Below are 17,220 nucleotides of genomic sequence, written 5' to 3'. Positions count from 1 at the left end.
AAAGCTTTTGTTGCGTGCTAACCAGTCAGCGGAAAGACAGTACATGATTACAATCGAGCCACTTACAGTGTACAGATACATGATAAAGGGAATAACGTTTAGTCCAAGATAAAGCCAGTAAAGTCCGATCAAGGATAGTCCGAGGTAGACAAAAAATGCTGTAGGAACTCAGCGGGTGTGGCCGCATCTATGTAGAGAAGGAATAGGTGACGTTTCAGGTCGAGAGCCTTTTTCAGTCTGAAGAAGGGTCTCGACCTGAAACGTCATCTATTCCTTTGCTCCATAGATGTTTACTCACCCGCTGAGTTCCTCCAGTATTTTTTTCTCTACTTTCGATTTTCCCAGCATCTGCAGTTCTTTCTTAAACAAAGGATAGTCCGAGGGTCACCAATGAGGTAGATAGTAGTTCAGCACTGCTCTCTGGTTGTGGGTAGGATGGTTCAGTTGCCCGATAGGTGTATAATTAGCCATGATCACACCTGAATGGCGGTGCTGGCTCGAAGGGCCGAATGGCCTACTCCTGCACCTATTGCCTATTGTCCAATGTAACAACTCAAAATTTGGAAGGTCAAGGTACCTAGTTGGTGTTCTGTGGTAAAGTCCAAATCTCATGGAGGTTGGGGAATTGGGCAGAGTAGACCAGAAGATGCCAGGATAGGGCAGAAACCCAGGGCTGGGCACTGCCCACAAGACTTACCCAGATACTTGATGCTGAAGTTCTTGGGTGGCTTCAAAGATCTTCTCATCCAGGCTTCCCTCAGCACTTCCAGGTGGGGTTCCTTGCCTTGGATGAGTAGGACATGCCTGTCGATCCAACCCAGGAAGAAAACCTCGGCGATGGCGTCCGTCACCCGCTTGTTCCAAAAATGCTGCATATTCTCCGCTTTGAAGTCGGCGAAGACCTGGTAGCCGGTGTCCTGGCGTTGCATCTTCTCGCCGGTCGCCGGGACAACCCTGGCCGGCGGCGACAAAACCACGGCCAGGGAGTGGGGCGCTATCTGCAGAAACTTGGTCATCTTCTCCGGCATCGCCAACCACCCCCCACACAAACACACACAAACACAATAAAGGAAGAAAATAAAAAATCTCAAACCCCCCGAGGGCGAGGGTCCTGCATGTCTGTTGCAGCGGAGAGCGGCACAGTGGGACAAGCCTGGATCCGCAGCCGGACAACAGCGCGACCCGCACGGCTGGCTCTGCTGGGTCTGCGCCGGTGAAACCCGCAGCCGCACTTCCAGCTCAGCCCTTCGCAGATCAGTGTGCGGGCTGCGAGCACTCTCTAGCCTAGCCTGTAACACGCCCTCCCCTTTCTCCACAACCCTTTCTCTCTCTCCCTCCCTCTCCCTTCCTCCCACTCACACACACTCTCTCTCTCACCCCCCCTTCCTCTCTCTCTTCCTCTGCCTCTCTTTCTTCCTCTACCTCCTCCCCCCTCTCACTCACACTCACACTCACTCTCTCACTCACACTCACACTCACACACATAGAAACATAGAAAGTAGGTGCAGGAGGAGGCCATTCGGCCCTTCGAGCCAGCACCGCCAATCATTGCCGTCCCCAATCAATAACCCGTGCCTGCCTTCTCCCCATATCCCTTGACTCCACTAGCCCCTAGAGCTCTATCTAACTCTCTCTTAAATCCATCCAGTGATTTGGCCTCCACTGCCCTCTGTGGCAGGGAATTCCACAAATTCACAACTCTCTGGGTGAAAACGTTTTTTCTCACCTCAGTCTTAAATGGCCTCCCCTTTATTCTAAGACTGTGGCCCCTGGTTCTGGACTCGCCCAACATTGAGAACATTTTTCCTGCATCTAGCTTGTCCAGTCCTTCTATAATTTTATTTGTTTCTATAAGAGAACCCCTCATCCTTCTAAACTCCAGTGAATACAAGCCTAGTCTTTTCAATCTTTCCTCATATGACAGTCCCGCCATCCCAGGGATCAATCTTGTGAACCTACGCTGCACTGCCTCAATCACAAGGATGTCCTTCCTCAAATTAGGTGTGTATGGAGGCACTTTCTCTCACTCACACTCTCTCACTCTCACACTCTCGCTCACACACTAACTCACACTATCACTTGCTCTAACACACTCTCACACACTCTCACTCACACTCTCACTCACACTCTCACTCACACTCTCTCTCACACACTCACTCACACTGTCACTCGCTCTCACACACTCTCACTCACACTCTCACTCACACTCACTCGCTCTCACTCACTCGCTCTCACACACTCTCACTCACACTCTCTCATTCACTCTCTCACACTCACTCACTCTCTCTCTCACTGTCACTCACACTCTCTCTGGCCCTTCCTCAGTGGCTATTGTGCTTCCGCTGCACCTTTTTAGGTCCATACTTCTCCTCACACCTCCAATGCTGACTCCACACCCCTCCCACCCTCTCCTTTCTCCACCTCTCTCTCTCTCTCTGGCCCTTCCTCAGTTGCTGCTGGTCTTTGCTTCCTTCTCTGCACCTTTCTCAGTCCATACACCCTCCTCCCTCTGCCTCCATACACACCTCCCACCCTCTCCACCTGCCTCACACAACACTATCTAATGATGGACAAATCGATTGTAATCATTTATAGTCTTGCCGCTGACTGGATAGCACGCAACAAAAAAAGCTTTTCGCTGTACCTCAGTACATGTGACAAGAAACTAAACTAAATTAAACTAAACTAATGTTTAAGAAAGAACTGCAGATGCTGGAAAAATCGAAGGTAGACAAAAATGCTGGAGAAACTCAGTGGATGAGGCAGCATCTATGGAGCGAAGGAATAGGTGACGTTTCAGGTCGAGACCCTTCAAATGACCTAAAATTGGAGAATTCAATAAACAGTGATTAGCAGGGCTCGTTGTTTCAACATGCCCAATATACACCTGTCCCATCTGCCGACCTTTGGCCCAATGCATCCACTATTTCTGGGGCTACTTCTTTAAGCACTCTGAGATGCAGCCTATCAGGCCCTGGGGATTTATCAGCCTTTAATCCATTCAATTTACCGAACACCACTTCCCGACTAACCTGGATTTCACTCAGTTCCTCCATCTCATTTGACCTCCGGTCCCCTGCTATTTCCGGCAGATTATTTATGTCTTCCTTAGTGAAGACAGAACCAAAGTAGTTATTCAATTGGTCTGCCATGTCCTTGTTCCCCATGATTAATTCACCTGTTTCTGACTGCAAGGGACCCACATTTGTTTTAACTAATCTTTTTCTCTTCCCATATCTATAAAAGCTTTTGCAGTCAATTTTTATGTTCCCTGCCAGTTTTCTTTCATAATCTATTTTCCCTTTCCTAATTAAGCCCGTTGTCCTCCTCTGCTGGACTCTGAATTTCTCCCAGTCCTCTGGTAGGCTGCTTTTTCTGGCTAATTTGTATGCTTCATCTTTTGTTTTGATACTATCCCTGATTTCCCTTGTTATCCACGGATGCACTACCTTCCCTGATTTATTATTTTGCCAAACTGGGATGAACAATTGTTGTAGTTCATCCATGCAGTCTTTAAATGCCTTCCATTGCATATCCACCGTCAACCCTTTAACAATCAATTGCCAGTCTATCTTGGCCAATTCATGTCTCATACCCTTAAAGTTACCTTTCTTTAAGTTCAGAACCCTTGTTTCTGAATTAACTATGTCACTCTCCATCCTAATGAGTTGGTACCCTTCTTCAGACTGATAAAGGGCCCCGACCTGAAATGTCACCTATCCATGTTCTCTAGACCTGTGGCCTGACCAGTTGAGTTACTCCAGCACTAAGAAACGTCACCTACAATACAATACAATACAATAATACTTTATTAGACAAGTGTGTTTTGCAACATATGAGCAACATATTTCATTTGACAAGTCAGTCATACAAATAAAAAGCAACAGAACACAGAAAACACATTTTAAAATAAACATCCACCACAGTGACTCCTCCACATTCCTCACTGTGATAGAAGGCGAAAAATAAGTTCAATCTTCCGTTGATGGGGCGATCTTGACTCCCGTAGCCGGAGGGAGTAAGATCGTATCCATGTTCTCCAGAGATGCTGCCTGACCCGCTGAGTTACTCCAGCACTCTGTGAAACGTCACCTATCCATGTTCTCCGCAGATGCTGCCTGACCCGCTGAGTTACTCCAGCACTCTGTGAAACGTCACCTATCCATGTTCTCCGCAGATGCTGCCTGACCCGCTGAGTTACTCCAGCACTCTGTGAAACGTCACCTATCCACTATCTCCACAGATGCTGCCTGACCCGCTGAGTTACTCCAGCACTCTCTCTACTACTGTGGATTAGTGGTTAGCAAATGAGAGAGAGATAGTGGGAGAGAGAAAAAAAGAGAGAGAGAGGGAGAAAGGGAGAAGAGAGAGACAGAGACGGACAGACAGAGAGAGAGACGGGAAGAGAGAGGGAGAGGAAGAGAGAGAGAAGTAGAGGTACAGTTAATGCCTCACAGCGCCAGAGACGCGGGTTCGATCCTGACTATGGGCGCTGTCTGTATGGAGTTTGTACGTTCTCCCCGTGACCTGCGTGGGTTTACTCCGGGTGCCTCCCACACTCCGAAGGCGTGCAGGTTTGTAGGCTAATTAGCGTAGGTTAAAATTGTAAATTATCCCTAACGTGTAGGATAGTGAATGTGTACGGCGCGGACTTAGTGGTTCCACGCTGTATCTCAGAAGTCTAAAAACCATTTTATATCATGACTTTTCATAAAAGGGAGGTAGTTGAGGCAGGGACTATCGCAACGTTTATGAAACAATTAGACAGGTACTGGGACAGGAGAGGTTTAGAGGGATGTGGGCCAAATGCAGGCTGGTGGGACTAGTGTAGATGGGACATGTTGTTCGGCGTGGGCATGTTGGGCCGACGGGCCTGTTTACACTCTATATCACTCCATGACTCCTTAACAAGCTAATGAAAAGGTAATGAAGTTTACATTTTTTCGACGTTACTAAAGTTTCACATATCGATGTTCCCCGTAATCTTCTAATTCTGAGGAAAGATTACTATCTGAGCCAAACTTATTACATTCTAATTGTTTTTCTGTCCCCACGGGGCTGAAATTCAAGTTTTGCAAATTTAAGCTGCATTATAATCAAAAAACATAATATGGCTTTTCTTCCAATTAAAAAATAACTATTTCTGTTCTTATTTCTTTTAGTTTCATATTTTGGTTTTAGACATACAGCGCTGAAACAAGCCCATCGGCCCACTGTGTCCGCACCGACCAGCGATCCCCGCACACTAACACTGTCCTACACACACTAGGGACAATTTTACGTTTATACGAACTAAGTAAGTAAGTAAGTTTATTGGCCAAGGATTCACATACAAGGAATTTGCCTTGGTGCTTCGCCCACAAGTAACATCATGACATACAGTGACAGTTACGAATGACTCAGAAAACACTTAAACATCAATAATAATAAAACATTAATGATCAAACACCATTGATCAAGCATGTGAACCAACAAAATACCAGATCAAAGGGAGGCTACAGATTTTTGGCTGTTGAGTAGAGCAACTACTCGTGGATAAAAACTGTTTTTATGTCTGGCTGTGGCAGCTTTGACAGTCCGGGGTCGCCTTCCAGAGGGAAGTGATTCAAAGAGTTTGTGGCCAGGGTGAGAGGGGTCAGAGATGATCTTGCCCGCTCGCTTCCTGGCCCTTGCAGTGTATAGTTCATCCATGGAGGGAAGGTTGCAGCCAATAACCTTCTCTGCTGATCGGACGATTCGCTGCAGCCTCCAGGTGTTGTGCTTGTTGGTTGAGCCAAACCAGACCATGATGGAGAAGGCGAGAACAGACTCTACGATGGCCGTGTAGAATTGGACCATCATTGCCTGTGGCAGATTGTGCTTTTCAACCTACAAGCCAATTAACCTACAAACCTGTACGTCTTTGGAAGTGTTTGGGGGAAATTGAAGATCCTGGAGAAAACCCACGCAGGTCACGGGGAGAACGTACAAACTCCGTAGACAGCACCTGTAGTCAGGATCGAACCCGCGTCTCTGGCGCTGTGAGGCAGCAACTCTACCGCTGCGCCACTGTGTCACATAATCAATCAATGTTCTTTTCCACCAAGCACTTACACTATTTCCTCCAAGGCCAGCTGGATCTCCCAGTTGCCAACTATTTTTTAACGCTCCTTCCCATTCCCACGCTGAACTTTCTCCAACAGAGTGTTTTGAATCTGTGGAATTCTCCGCCACAGAAGGCGATGGAAGCCGATCACTGGATGTTTTCAAGAGAGAGTTAGATTTAGCTCTTAGGGCTAACGGAATCTTGGGATATGGGGAGAAAGCCGGAACGGGGGTACTGATTTTGGATGATCAGCCATTATCATATTGAAGGTGAATTCCAATGATCATATCACCAGGTTAATTCCCGGGATGGCCGGGCTGTCATATGCTGAGAGAATGGAGAGGCTGGGCTTGTTATTAATTATTAATAACTAAGATTATTAATAGCCCTGTCCCACGGTACGAGTTTATTCCAAGAGCTCTCTCGAGTTTGCCCTGATTCGAACTCGGAGATTTACGGTAATGGCCACTCGTCGGTACTCGGGGCTCTCGTGGACATTTTTCATCACGTTGAAAAATCTTCACGAGTCTTCCCGTGCTTACCTGCCATTAGCGAGTCTTCCCGAGTACCTGCCATTAGCGTTACGAGCCGCTAAGAGACATTCACGAGCTCCGACGTACCCGCTACGTTCATTCTCCGTGTTTACCGCGAGTTTTATTTTTTTTAATCCCGGGAGAGCTCTTGGAATGAACTCGTACCGTGGGACAGGGCTATTAGGGTTTGGACTCGCTAGAGACAGGAAACATGTTCCCGATGTTGGGGGGAGTCCAGAGCCAGGGGCCACAGTTTAAGAATAAGGGGTAAGCCATTTAGAACAGAGACGAGGAAAACATTTTTCACACAGAGAGTTGTGAACTGAAAGAAACCAATTTGAATTAAAGTAAAGTAAACTAAAGCTCCTGTCCCACGATACGAGTTTACCCAAGAGCTCTCCCGAGTGTAAAATAAAATCCAACTCGTGGTGAGTACGTAGAATGTCTGTAGCGGGTACGTCGGAGCTCGTGAATGTCTCGTAGCGGCTCGTAATGCGAACGGCAGGTACTCGGGAAATGCAGTAACTCGTGAAGTTTTTTTCAACAGTGTGAAAACTTTCCAAGAATAAATAAATACTCGTGATGAAGTACGAGTTTGATTATTTTTTTTAACTCGGGAGAGCTCTTGGGTAAACTGGCATTGTGGGACAGGGGCTTAAACTGAACTAAACTGAACTAAACTGAACTGAACTGAACCAAACTGAAACAAACCAAATTGAATTGAACTAAACTAAACTAAACTAAACTAAACTCTGCTGCTCTGAATGCTTTCAGCTGAAGCCATTTCATTGTAAAGTCTCTTTCGTTGCTTCTGTGGTGAAGCTGTTGACAATCCCCCCCTGTAGGCATATCACAGTTCGGGCTTCCATTAGGGGGACAGGTCAGATGTCTACATCTTGTTTGATGAGGGAAAATGCCACAAGCAAAGGGAGATAAAGGTGGAGAGAGAGCAAATACTTGTGAAAGCTGTTCCTTTGTGATGTCAGGTATCAGAGGGCTGGAATGTGCGGATAATGGGAGAACATTCACTTGCACACTTAGTTCAAGATGCCACGAACAATATCAATCATCTTCAAGTAACAAAGCTGCATTATAATAAATGTAGCAAGCCTTCAGGAGCCGAAACCAAGTTGTGTACAATCTCCACTGTTGCACCATCTCTCACCTTGAAGGCACTGTTAAGAGGGCAACATTTTAATGGGGCTGTCCCACTGTACGAGTTCATTCAAGAGTTCTCCCGAGTTTGCCCTGATTCGATCTCGGAGATTTACCGTAATAGCCGCTCATAGGTACTCGGGGCTCTTGTGGACATTTTTCAACATGTTGAAAAATCTTCACGAGTCTTCCCGTGCTCACCTGCCATTAGCGAGTCTTCCCGAGAACCTGCCATTAGTGTTACGAGCCGCTAAGAGACGTCCCGAGCTCCGACGTACCCGCTACATACATTCTGCGTGCTTCCACGTGTTTGATATTTTTTTAAACTCGGGAGGGCACTTTAATGAGCTTGTACAGTGGGACAGCCCCATTAAGCTACTTTCACGATGAAAGAAAGATTGAAAAAGAATCTTGCGTGGAAACAGGTCCTTCGGCCCATCTTAATGTCATAGCAGCCAAATGTAGCAGTTATAGTCACAGAGTTGTACAGCATGGAAACAGGCCCTTCGGCCCAAGTCGGCCATGCCGACCAAAACGCCCCATCCATTCCAGGTCCATTTGCCCAAAGCTGGTACAGGTGAATTTTACCAATCCTTGTACCTATCTAAATGTTTCTTTCAATGTTGTTATTGAATCATCGTCTTAGAATTATTGACATAAACTGCTAGTAGAATCTAGGATGGATTCGTTTAATTTAGTTTAGTTTTGAGATACAGCGCAGAAACAGGCCCTTCGGCCCACCGAGTCCACGCCGACCAGCGATCCCCGCACACTTGCAGTATCTGACACACACACACACGGGACAATTCACCATTTTACTGAAACCAATTAACCTACGTATTTGGAGTGTAGGAGGAAACCGGAGATCCCGGAGAAAACTCACCACGCAGGTCACGGGGAGAGCGTGCAAACTCCCGACAAACAGCACCCGCGGTCGAGATCGAACCCGGGTCTCCGGCGCTGCAAACGCTGTAAGGCAGCAACTCTACCGCTGTGTAATAGAGTTTGCAGAATCTGGGATGAATTAGTTTAGTTTATTTAGAGATACAGCGCGGAAACAGGCCCTTCAGCCCACCGAATCTGCGCCGACCAGCGATCCCCCCGTACACTAGCACTATCCTACACAAACGAGGGACAATTTGCAATTTTACCGAAAGCCAATTAACGTACAAACCTGAACGTCTTTGGAGTGTGGGAGGAAACCGAAGATTTCGGAGAAAACCCACGCAGGTCATGGGTGGAATGTACAAGATCCGTACCCATGGTCAGGATCGAACCCGGCTCCCTGGCGCTGTGAGGCAGCAACACCACCGCATACTGTTCTTAAAGTTCCGTGTCCCACATCAAAACACATTATCAATTCCAGACACTAAATGCTGGAGTAACTCAACGGGACAGGCAGCATCACTGGATAGAAGGAATGGGTGACGTTTTGGGTCTATCCAGAGATGCTGCCTGTCCCACTGAATTACTCCAGCATTTTGTGCCTACCTTTGATGTAAACCAGCATCTGCAGTTCCTTCCTACACATTAACAATTACTTATAATTTTCCACCTGCAAAAACTTGCCCATATCCCTCTCCGACACTTGCAGCAAATTCCAGCTTTGTGGTAACAAAATTGGTGTCATCTATCATCGTGCGGGAAATGTGTCATGAAATGATCCCCGATCTGTCTCCGGGAGATGTGTAGACGCTTGCTGTCCCGTCAGTTTAATGTCAGGAGATGGTTGCGAGGCAGTGTTGGAACAATGATTACCCTCAGGTTCCTATTAAATCTTACCTCCCTCATCCCGGGGATTAATGGGTTAACGTACGATGAGTGCTTGATGGCTCTGGGGCTGTACTCGCTGGAGTTTAGAATGAGCAGTTCATAAATTAATAAGTTCCAGCAGCAGAATTAGGCCATTCAGCCCATCGAGTCTACTCCGCCATTCAATCATGGCCGATCTATCTCTCCCTTTCAACCCCATTCTCCTGCCTTGGTCACAGAGTCATAGAGTGATGCAGTGTGGAAAGAGGCCCTTCGGCCCAACTCGCCCACACCGGCCAACAATGTCGCAGCTACACTAGTCCCACCTGCCTGCGCTTGGTCCATAACGCTCCAAACCTGTCCTATCCATGTACCTGTCTAACCGTTTCTTAAACGATGGGATAGTCCCAGCCTCATCTACCTCCTCTGGCAGCTTGTTCCATACACCCACCACCCTTTGTTTGAAAACATTACCCCTCAGATTCCTATTAAATCTTTTCCCCTTCACCTTGAACCCGATGTCCTCTGGTCCTCGATTCCCCTACTCTGGGTAAAAGACTGTGTGCATCTACATAATCTATTCCTCTCATGCCTTCTTCCCATAACCCCTGACGCCCGTATTAAAGGGGGGAACCTCATTGAAACTTACTGAATAGTGAAATGCCTGGATAGGGTGGATTTGGAGTGGATTCGCCACTCGTCGAAGATTCTAGCACCTGAGGGCACAGCCTTAGAATAAAAGGACGTACATTTAGAAAGAAGATAAAGGGGAATATCTTCAACCAGAGGGTGGAAATGGTACAAAAAATGACTCTTTTTACCAAGGAAAATAAATGACAGGCTAGACAAAAATGCTGGAGAAACTCAGCGGGTGAGGCAGCATCTACGGAGCGAAGGAAATAGGCAACGCTTCAGGTCGAAACCCTTCTTCAGACATTTAAATGACATTTTGGTGGTAGGACTTTAGACTTTTTAGACTGTAGAGACAGAGAGGAAACAGGCCCTTCAGCCCGCCTAGTCAGCCACGACCAGCGATCACCCCGTACACTAACACTATCCTGCACACACGAGGGCCAACTTATGATTTTACCGAAGCCAATTAACCCACAAACCCGTAGGTCATTAGAGTGTGGGAGGAAACCGGAGCACCCGGAGGAAACCCACACGGGTCACGGGGAGAAGGTACAAACTCCGTACAGACAGCACCCATAGTCAGGATCGAACCCGGGTCTCTGGCGCCGTGAGTTAGCGACTTTACCGCTGCGCCACCGTGACGCCCAGAGCGTGAACATTTTAACCTGATTCATATTTCACTGAGGGCGTTCTCAGCTCAAAACACAATGGATGCTCAAAGCGTGTCGTGCAAAGATATCTTTGGTGCCGTGTGCTGTGATAGTTCTCCCCAGGTGAGTGGCGGCAGACGTACCCCAACGGCATGGCTGATCATCCCCAATCAGTACCCCATTCCTGCCTTCTCCCCATATCCCCTGACTCCACTATATTTAAGAGCCCTATCTAGCTCTCTCTTGAAAGCATCCAGAGAACCTGCCTCCACCTCCCTCTGAGGCAGAGAATTCCACAGACTCACCACTCTCTGTGAGAAAAAGTGTTCCCTCGTCGCCGTTCTAAATGGCTTACCCCTAATTCTTAAACTGTGGCCCCTGGTTCTGGGCTCCCCCAACATCGGGAACATGTTTCCTGCCTCTAGCTGAAAAGATGAAGTACGAGGGGAAGCTGGCCAGGAATATAAAGAAGGACAGTAAAAGCTTATTTAGATATGTTAAGGGAAAAAGAGTAGCAAAGTCAAATGTGGGTCCCTTGAAGGCAGACACGGGTGAAATTATTATGGGGAACAAGGAAATGGCAGAAGAGTTGAACAGGTACTTCAGATCTGTCTTCACTAAGGAAGACACAAACAATCTCCCAGATGTACTGGAGGACAGAGGATCTAAGGGAGTAGAGGAACTGAAATAAATTTTCATTAGGCGAGAAATAGTATTGGGTCGGCTAATGGGACTGAAGGATGATAAATCCCTTGGGCCTGATGGTCTGCATCCCAGGGTCCTCAGGGAGGTAGCTCTAGAAATAGTGAATGCATTGGTGATCATTTTCCAATGTTCAATAGATTCAGGATCAGTTCCTGTGGATTGGAGGATAGCTAATGTTATCCCACTTTTCAAGAAAGGAGCGAGAGAGAAAACGGAGAATTACAGACCAGTTGGCCTGACTTCGGTGGTGGGAAAGAAGCTGGAGTCAATTATTAAAGAGATAATAATGGGGCATTTGGATAGCAGTAAAATGATTAGTCCAAGTCAACATGGATTTATGAAAGGGAAATAATGCTTGACTAATCTTCTGGGATTTTTTGAGGATGTGACAAGTAAAATGGATGAAGGGGTGCCAGTGGATGTAGTGTATCTAGACTTTCAGAAAGCCTTTGATAAGGTCCCGCACGGTCCCGCACGGGAGACTGGTGATTAAAATTAGAGCACATTGGGGGAAGGGTGTTGACGTGGATAGAAAATTGGTTGGCAGACCGGAAGCAAAGAGTAGGAGTGAACGGGTCCTTTTCAGAATGGCAGGCAGTGGCGAGTGGAGTGCCGTAAGGCTCGGTGTTGGGGCCGCAACTGTTTACCATATATATTAATGATTTGGAAGAAGGAATTAGGAGCAACACTAGCAGGTTTGCGGATGACACAAAGCTGGGTGGCAGTGTGAACTGTGAAGAGGATGTTAGGAGGTTACAGGGTGACCTGGACAGGTTGAGTGAGTGGGCAGATGCGTGGCAGATGCGGTATAATATAGATAAATGTGCGGTTATCAACTTTGGTGGCAAAAAACAAGGGGGCAGATTATTATCTCAATGGGGTTAGGTTAGGTAAGGGGGAGGTGCAGCGAGACCTGGGCGTCCTTGTACACCGGTCGCTGAAAGTTGGCTTACAGGTACAGCAGGCAGTGAAGAAAGCTAATGGAATGTTGGCCTTCATAACAAGAGGATTTCAGTATAGGAGTAAAGAGGTTCTTCTGCAGTTGTATAGGGCTCTGGTGAGACCACATCTGGAGTATTATGTACAGTTTTGGTCTCCTAATTTGAGGAAGGACATCCTTGTGATTGAGGCAGTGCAACGTAGGTTCACGAGATTGATCCCTGGGATGGCGGGATTGTCATATGAGGAAAGATTGAAAAGACTAGGCTTGTATTCACTGGAGTTTAGAAGGATGAGGGGGCATCTTATAGAATCATATAAAATTATAAAAGGACTGGACAAGCTAGATGCAGGAAAATGTTCCCAATGTTGGGAGAGTCCAGAACCAGGGGGCACTGTCTTAGAATAAAGGGGGGGCCATTTGAGACCTGAGGTGAGAAAAAGCCTTTTCACCCAGAGAGTTGTGAATTTGTAGAATTCCCTACCACAGAGGGCAGTGGAGGCCAAATCACTGGATGAATTTAAGAGAGAGTTAGATAGAGCTCTAGGGGCTAGTGGAATCAAGGGATATGGGGAGAAGGCAGGCACGGATTATTGATTGGGGACGATCATCCATGATCACAATGATTGGCGGTGCTGGCTCGAAGGGCCGAATGGCCTCCTCCTGCACCTATTTTCCCTGTTACTATGTTTCCTTGGCGCTCTTAAAGATAGGGGAGTCAGGGGATATGGGGAAAAGGCAGGAACGCGGTACTGAATGTGGATGATCAGCCATGATCAGTGAATGGCGGTGCTGGCTCGAAGGGCCGAATGGCCTACTCCTGCACCTATTGCCTATTAAACCTGTCCTGTCCATGTACCTGCCCAATTGCCTCTTAAACGTTGCAGTAGTCCCAGCCACAACTACCTCCTCTGGCAGCTCGTTCCATACACCCACCACACTTTGTGTGAAACAGTTACTCCTCAGATTCCTATAAAATCTTTCCCCTTTCACCTTAAACCCATGCCCTCTGGTTTTTGATTCTCCTACTCAGGGTAAGAGACTCTGAGCACCTACCCGATCTATTCCTCTCATAATTATTTAGTATTTATAATATTCCTCATAATTCTATAAGATCAACCCTCATCTCCCTGCACTCCAAGGATGAGAGACCCAGCCTGCTCAACCTCCCGCTATAGCTCACACCCTCGCATGAGCGGAAATCCTGGGGGGGGCATGGGGGGGACCTCCTGCTTTGAGAGGTGGGGGACAATCCCCCCCCCCATGTTTTGTAATCCGGACTTTATCAGAAGCCTTCTAACGGCTGAATCGTCCCGTTCGCGGGGCCTTTCAGCACACGGCGCGGCTTAAAATCAAACTGCTGCATCGAGGCGATCGAGGCTCCCGATGTTGAAGCTCCCGCCGGCCGATGAAAGACCCCGTGAACGGGCCGATTCAAGCATCACGATTCGGGGCGGACGAAGCTGCTGTTGCTGCAGTTCGGAGTCGGTCACCGACCAGGTCAGCTCCCGATGTTACCGTCCACAGGGCCCATGGCCGAAGCCTCATGCGTGTGCGCATACTCGCGTGCGGCCGCCAAGAAATTGTGTCCCCCCCATGTTTTGATAGCGATTTCCGTGCCTGGACCCTCGGGTCCTGGCAACATCCTCGTAAATCTTCTTGGCACCCTTTCCAGCTCGACAATATCTTTCCTATAACACGGTGCCCAAAACTGAACACAATATTCTAAATGCGATCTCACCAATGACTTGTACAACTGCCACATGACCTCCCAACTTCTATGCTCAATTCTCTGACTGATGAAGGCCAATGTGCCAATAGCTTTTTTGACCACCTTATCCACCTGTGACTCGACCTTCAAGGAACCATGCACCTGTACTCCTAGATCCCTCTGCTCTACAATACTACCTAGAGGCCTACCATTTACTGTGTAGGTCCTGCCCTTGTTAGACATCCCAAAATGCAACACCTCACATTTCTCTGTATGAATGATGTAAAAACATTGACTCCTTTAATTGTAAATATATATATTTTTCTTGTTTTAGTTTAGCTGTTACTGATACAGGATGTAAACAGGCCCTTCGCCCCGTTGTGCCCGTGCTGGCCATCAATCACCATTCTCACTAGACTGATGTTATCCCACTTTCCCATTCCACTGCCGATACATTCGGGGCAGTTTATAGTCCGATTAACTGCCGCATCTGTGGAATGAGCAGTATTTTGACTGTAGTTCACATCTAACCCTAGGCAATTAGCGACAGGCATCTTTACCCTTTAGTTCAGATCCTATACCAATAACGATGGTAAAATTAGGGGAAGATTAAAATCATGTCTTCACCACCATCCAGACCTGACGTAGTTAGCATTATATATTCTGCATCAGAAATTAGACAACACAAGTTATTCTGAGAGAAGTAATTGCAGAAACAAAGAGATTTGTTAAAGAGATTCTGATCCATTTTGCTGAAGACTTTCTTCTGCAGTTTGTGTCTTGTCCCCCTTGTGTTAAGTTTGCGTCTTAAGGCAGCGCTCCCTCAGCAAGGCGGAACGAAAGATGTCATGTTTCTCTCCCCTGTCTCCCTATTAGTCTGCTCGAGAGCGAGGGTTAGAATGTTCCCTGGAGCTGTAAGGAGGAAAATAAAGTAAGGGGAAATAATAGAACACAAACCGAGTCGCAGATTTTTTTTCACCACCCTCTCTCTGACTAAAGACACTTCTCCTCATCTCCTTCCGAAAGGAACGTCCTTGAATTCTGAGGCTGTGACATGCAGCTTTTTCACACAGGGAGTTGTGAGTCTGTGGAATTCTCTGCCTCGGAGGGTGGTGGAGGCCGGTTCTCTGGATACTTACAAGAGCTAGATAGGGCTCTTAAAGATAGCAGTTAGGGGATATGGGGAGAAGGCAGGAACGGGGTACTGATTGGGGATGATCAGCCATGATCACATTGGTGGCTCGAAGGGCTAAATGGCCTCCTCCAGCGTCTATTGTCTATAATGACTATACATTAACACTAGCCTACACACAATAGGGTCAATTTACAACTATACCAAGCCAATTAACCAACAAACCTGGATGTCTTTCAAGGGTGGGAGGAAACCGGAGCACCCGGAGAAAACCCACATGGTTCTGTTCCATATTCTATGTTCTATTATTGGTTTTTTATATTTTTTGTTCTCATGGAGTCTTTGTCCCAAGTGTCCATGCGGACCAAGAGGCCTCATCTACTCAAGACCCACCTGCCTGCTTTGGCACGCATCCCTCTGAACCTTTCATATATCCATGTACCTGTCCAAATGTAAATGTTGCCATGGTACCTGTCTCAACTACACGCTCTGTTAAAGATTGGCACAACTTTCTGAAGTAACTCAGCAGGTCAGGCAGCAACCCTGGAGAAGATGGATCTGTGATGTTTCACGTCGGGACCCTTCATCTCCTCCGGCAGCTTGTTCCATGTGAAAACGTTGTCCCAGGGGTTCCTATCAAATCTTTCCCCTCTCACCTAAAGTTGGAACATTGGTCTGCCTCCTGTATTCTGCAAACTCTTTCATAAAACCGTGTTCACTTTGCTTAATCAAGTGGTGATTCTTCTACCATCGCCAAAAGCTTCCACTACATGCGTAATGATTGATCAATTCATTGAAGATTTTGCTCCGGTATTTTATTTAATTCACATATTTCATCGATAATGTTTTATTATTAATGTTCAATGTTTTAAGTGTCATTCCTAACTGTCACTGTACGTCATGTTGTCACTTGCGGGCGGAGCACCAAGGCAAATTCCTTGTATGTGAATAACTGGCCAATAAACCTATTCATTCATTCAAGATACAGCACGGAACTAGGCCCTTCCTGCCACCAAGTCCACACCGACCATCGATCACCCGTTCACACTAGTTTGACTTTGAGTTTAGTTTGAGTTCAGTTTATTGTCACGTGTAACGAGGTACAGTGAAAAGCTTTTGTTGCCTGCTAACCAGTCAGCGGAAAGACAAGACATGATTACCATCGAGCCACAGAGTACAGACACATGATACAGGGAATAACGTGAATAGTGCAAGATAAAGCCAGTAAAGTCCGATCAAAGATAGCCCGAGGGTCTCCGAACAGGTAGATAGTAGTTCAACACTGCTCTCTGGTTGTGGTAGGATGTTTCAGTTGCCTGTTCTATGTTATCCCACTTTCATATCCTATCCCGACACACTAGGGGCAATTTACAGAGGGCCAATTAACTTCCAAACGCACACAGTCTTGTATGATTCAATGATACATTATTGCCACGTGTACCGAGGTACAGTGAAATGCTTCGTTTTCGGGTAAAATCACACTGCAACCACACCTGGGCTGCACACAAGTGTCGCCACGTTTTGGCGCTGACAAAGATACAAAGGTTCACCGAACTTTGTAGTGTGGGAGGAAACCGGAGCACCTGGAGGAAACCCACGAAGTCACAGGGAGAACGTGCACACAAACAGCACCCGAGGTCAGGACTGAACCTGGGTCTCCCGTGTTGTGTGGCAGCGGCTCTACCAGCTGTGACACCGTGCCGCCTGGCACAATATTGATTCATGTGAATGCTGGAGTAACTCAGCGGGTCAGGCAGCATCTGTGGAGAACATGGATAGGTGACATTTCACAGAGTGCTGGAGTAACTCAGCGGGTCAGGCAGCATCTCTGGAGAAAATAATTAGGTGATATTACGGGTCGGGATCCTTCTTCAGACCCATTACATCAGTGAAAAGCGATGAGGAAAGAAGAAAAAGATAAGGG

The 17,220-nt window shown here is 47.0% G+C and overlaps 2 protein-coding genes across 4 annotated transcripts in view; both read right to left on the bottom strand.

The window, feature by feature from the left end:
- The window catches only part of stox2 (storkhead box 2), a 189,003-nt gene extending 187,667 nt beyond the window's left edge, over positions 1–1,336 (bottom strand). For both annotated transcript variants that reach the window (XM_033018527.1, XM_033018530.1), the window contains exon 1: positions 698–1,336. In XM_033018527.1, the coding sequence (XP_032874418.1) occupies positions 698–1,028 (331 nt within the window). In that variant the 5' untranslated portion in view covers positions 1,029–1,336. The remainder of the gene's footprint in view (positions 1–697) is intronic.
- Positions 1,337–14,465: 13,129 nt separating this feature from the next.
- The window catches only part of LOC116971387 (solute carrier family 22 member 5-like), a 36,639-nt gene continuing 33,884 nt past the window's right edge, over positions 14,466–17,220 (bottom strand). For both annotated transcript variants that reach the window (XM_033018524.1, XM_033018526.1), the window contains one exon: positions 14,466–15,076. Coding sequence is in view for 1 of the 2 variants with exons in the window: in XM_033018526.1 (XP_032874417.1) it covers positions 15,037–15,076 (40 nt within the window). In the remaining variant the exon portion in view is untranslated. The remainder of the gene's footprint in view (positions 15,077–17,220) is intronic.

This window comes from Amblyraja radiata, chromosome 3 (genome assembly GCF_010909765.2).
Source record: "Amblyraja radiata isolate CabotCenter1 chromosome 3, sAmbRad1.1.pri, whole genome shotgun sequence".
Classification (NCBI taxonomy): Eukaryota; Metazoa; Chordata; class Chondrichthyes; order Rajiformes; family Rajidae; genus Amblyraja; species Amblyraja radiata.
This window is presented reverse-complemented; position numbering and strand designations above follow the sequence as displayed.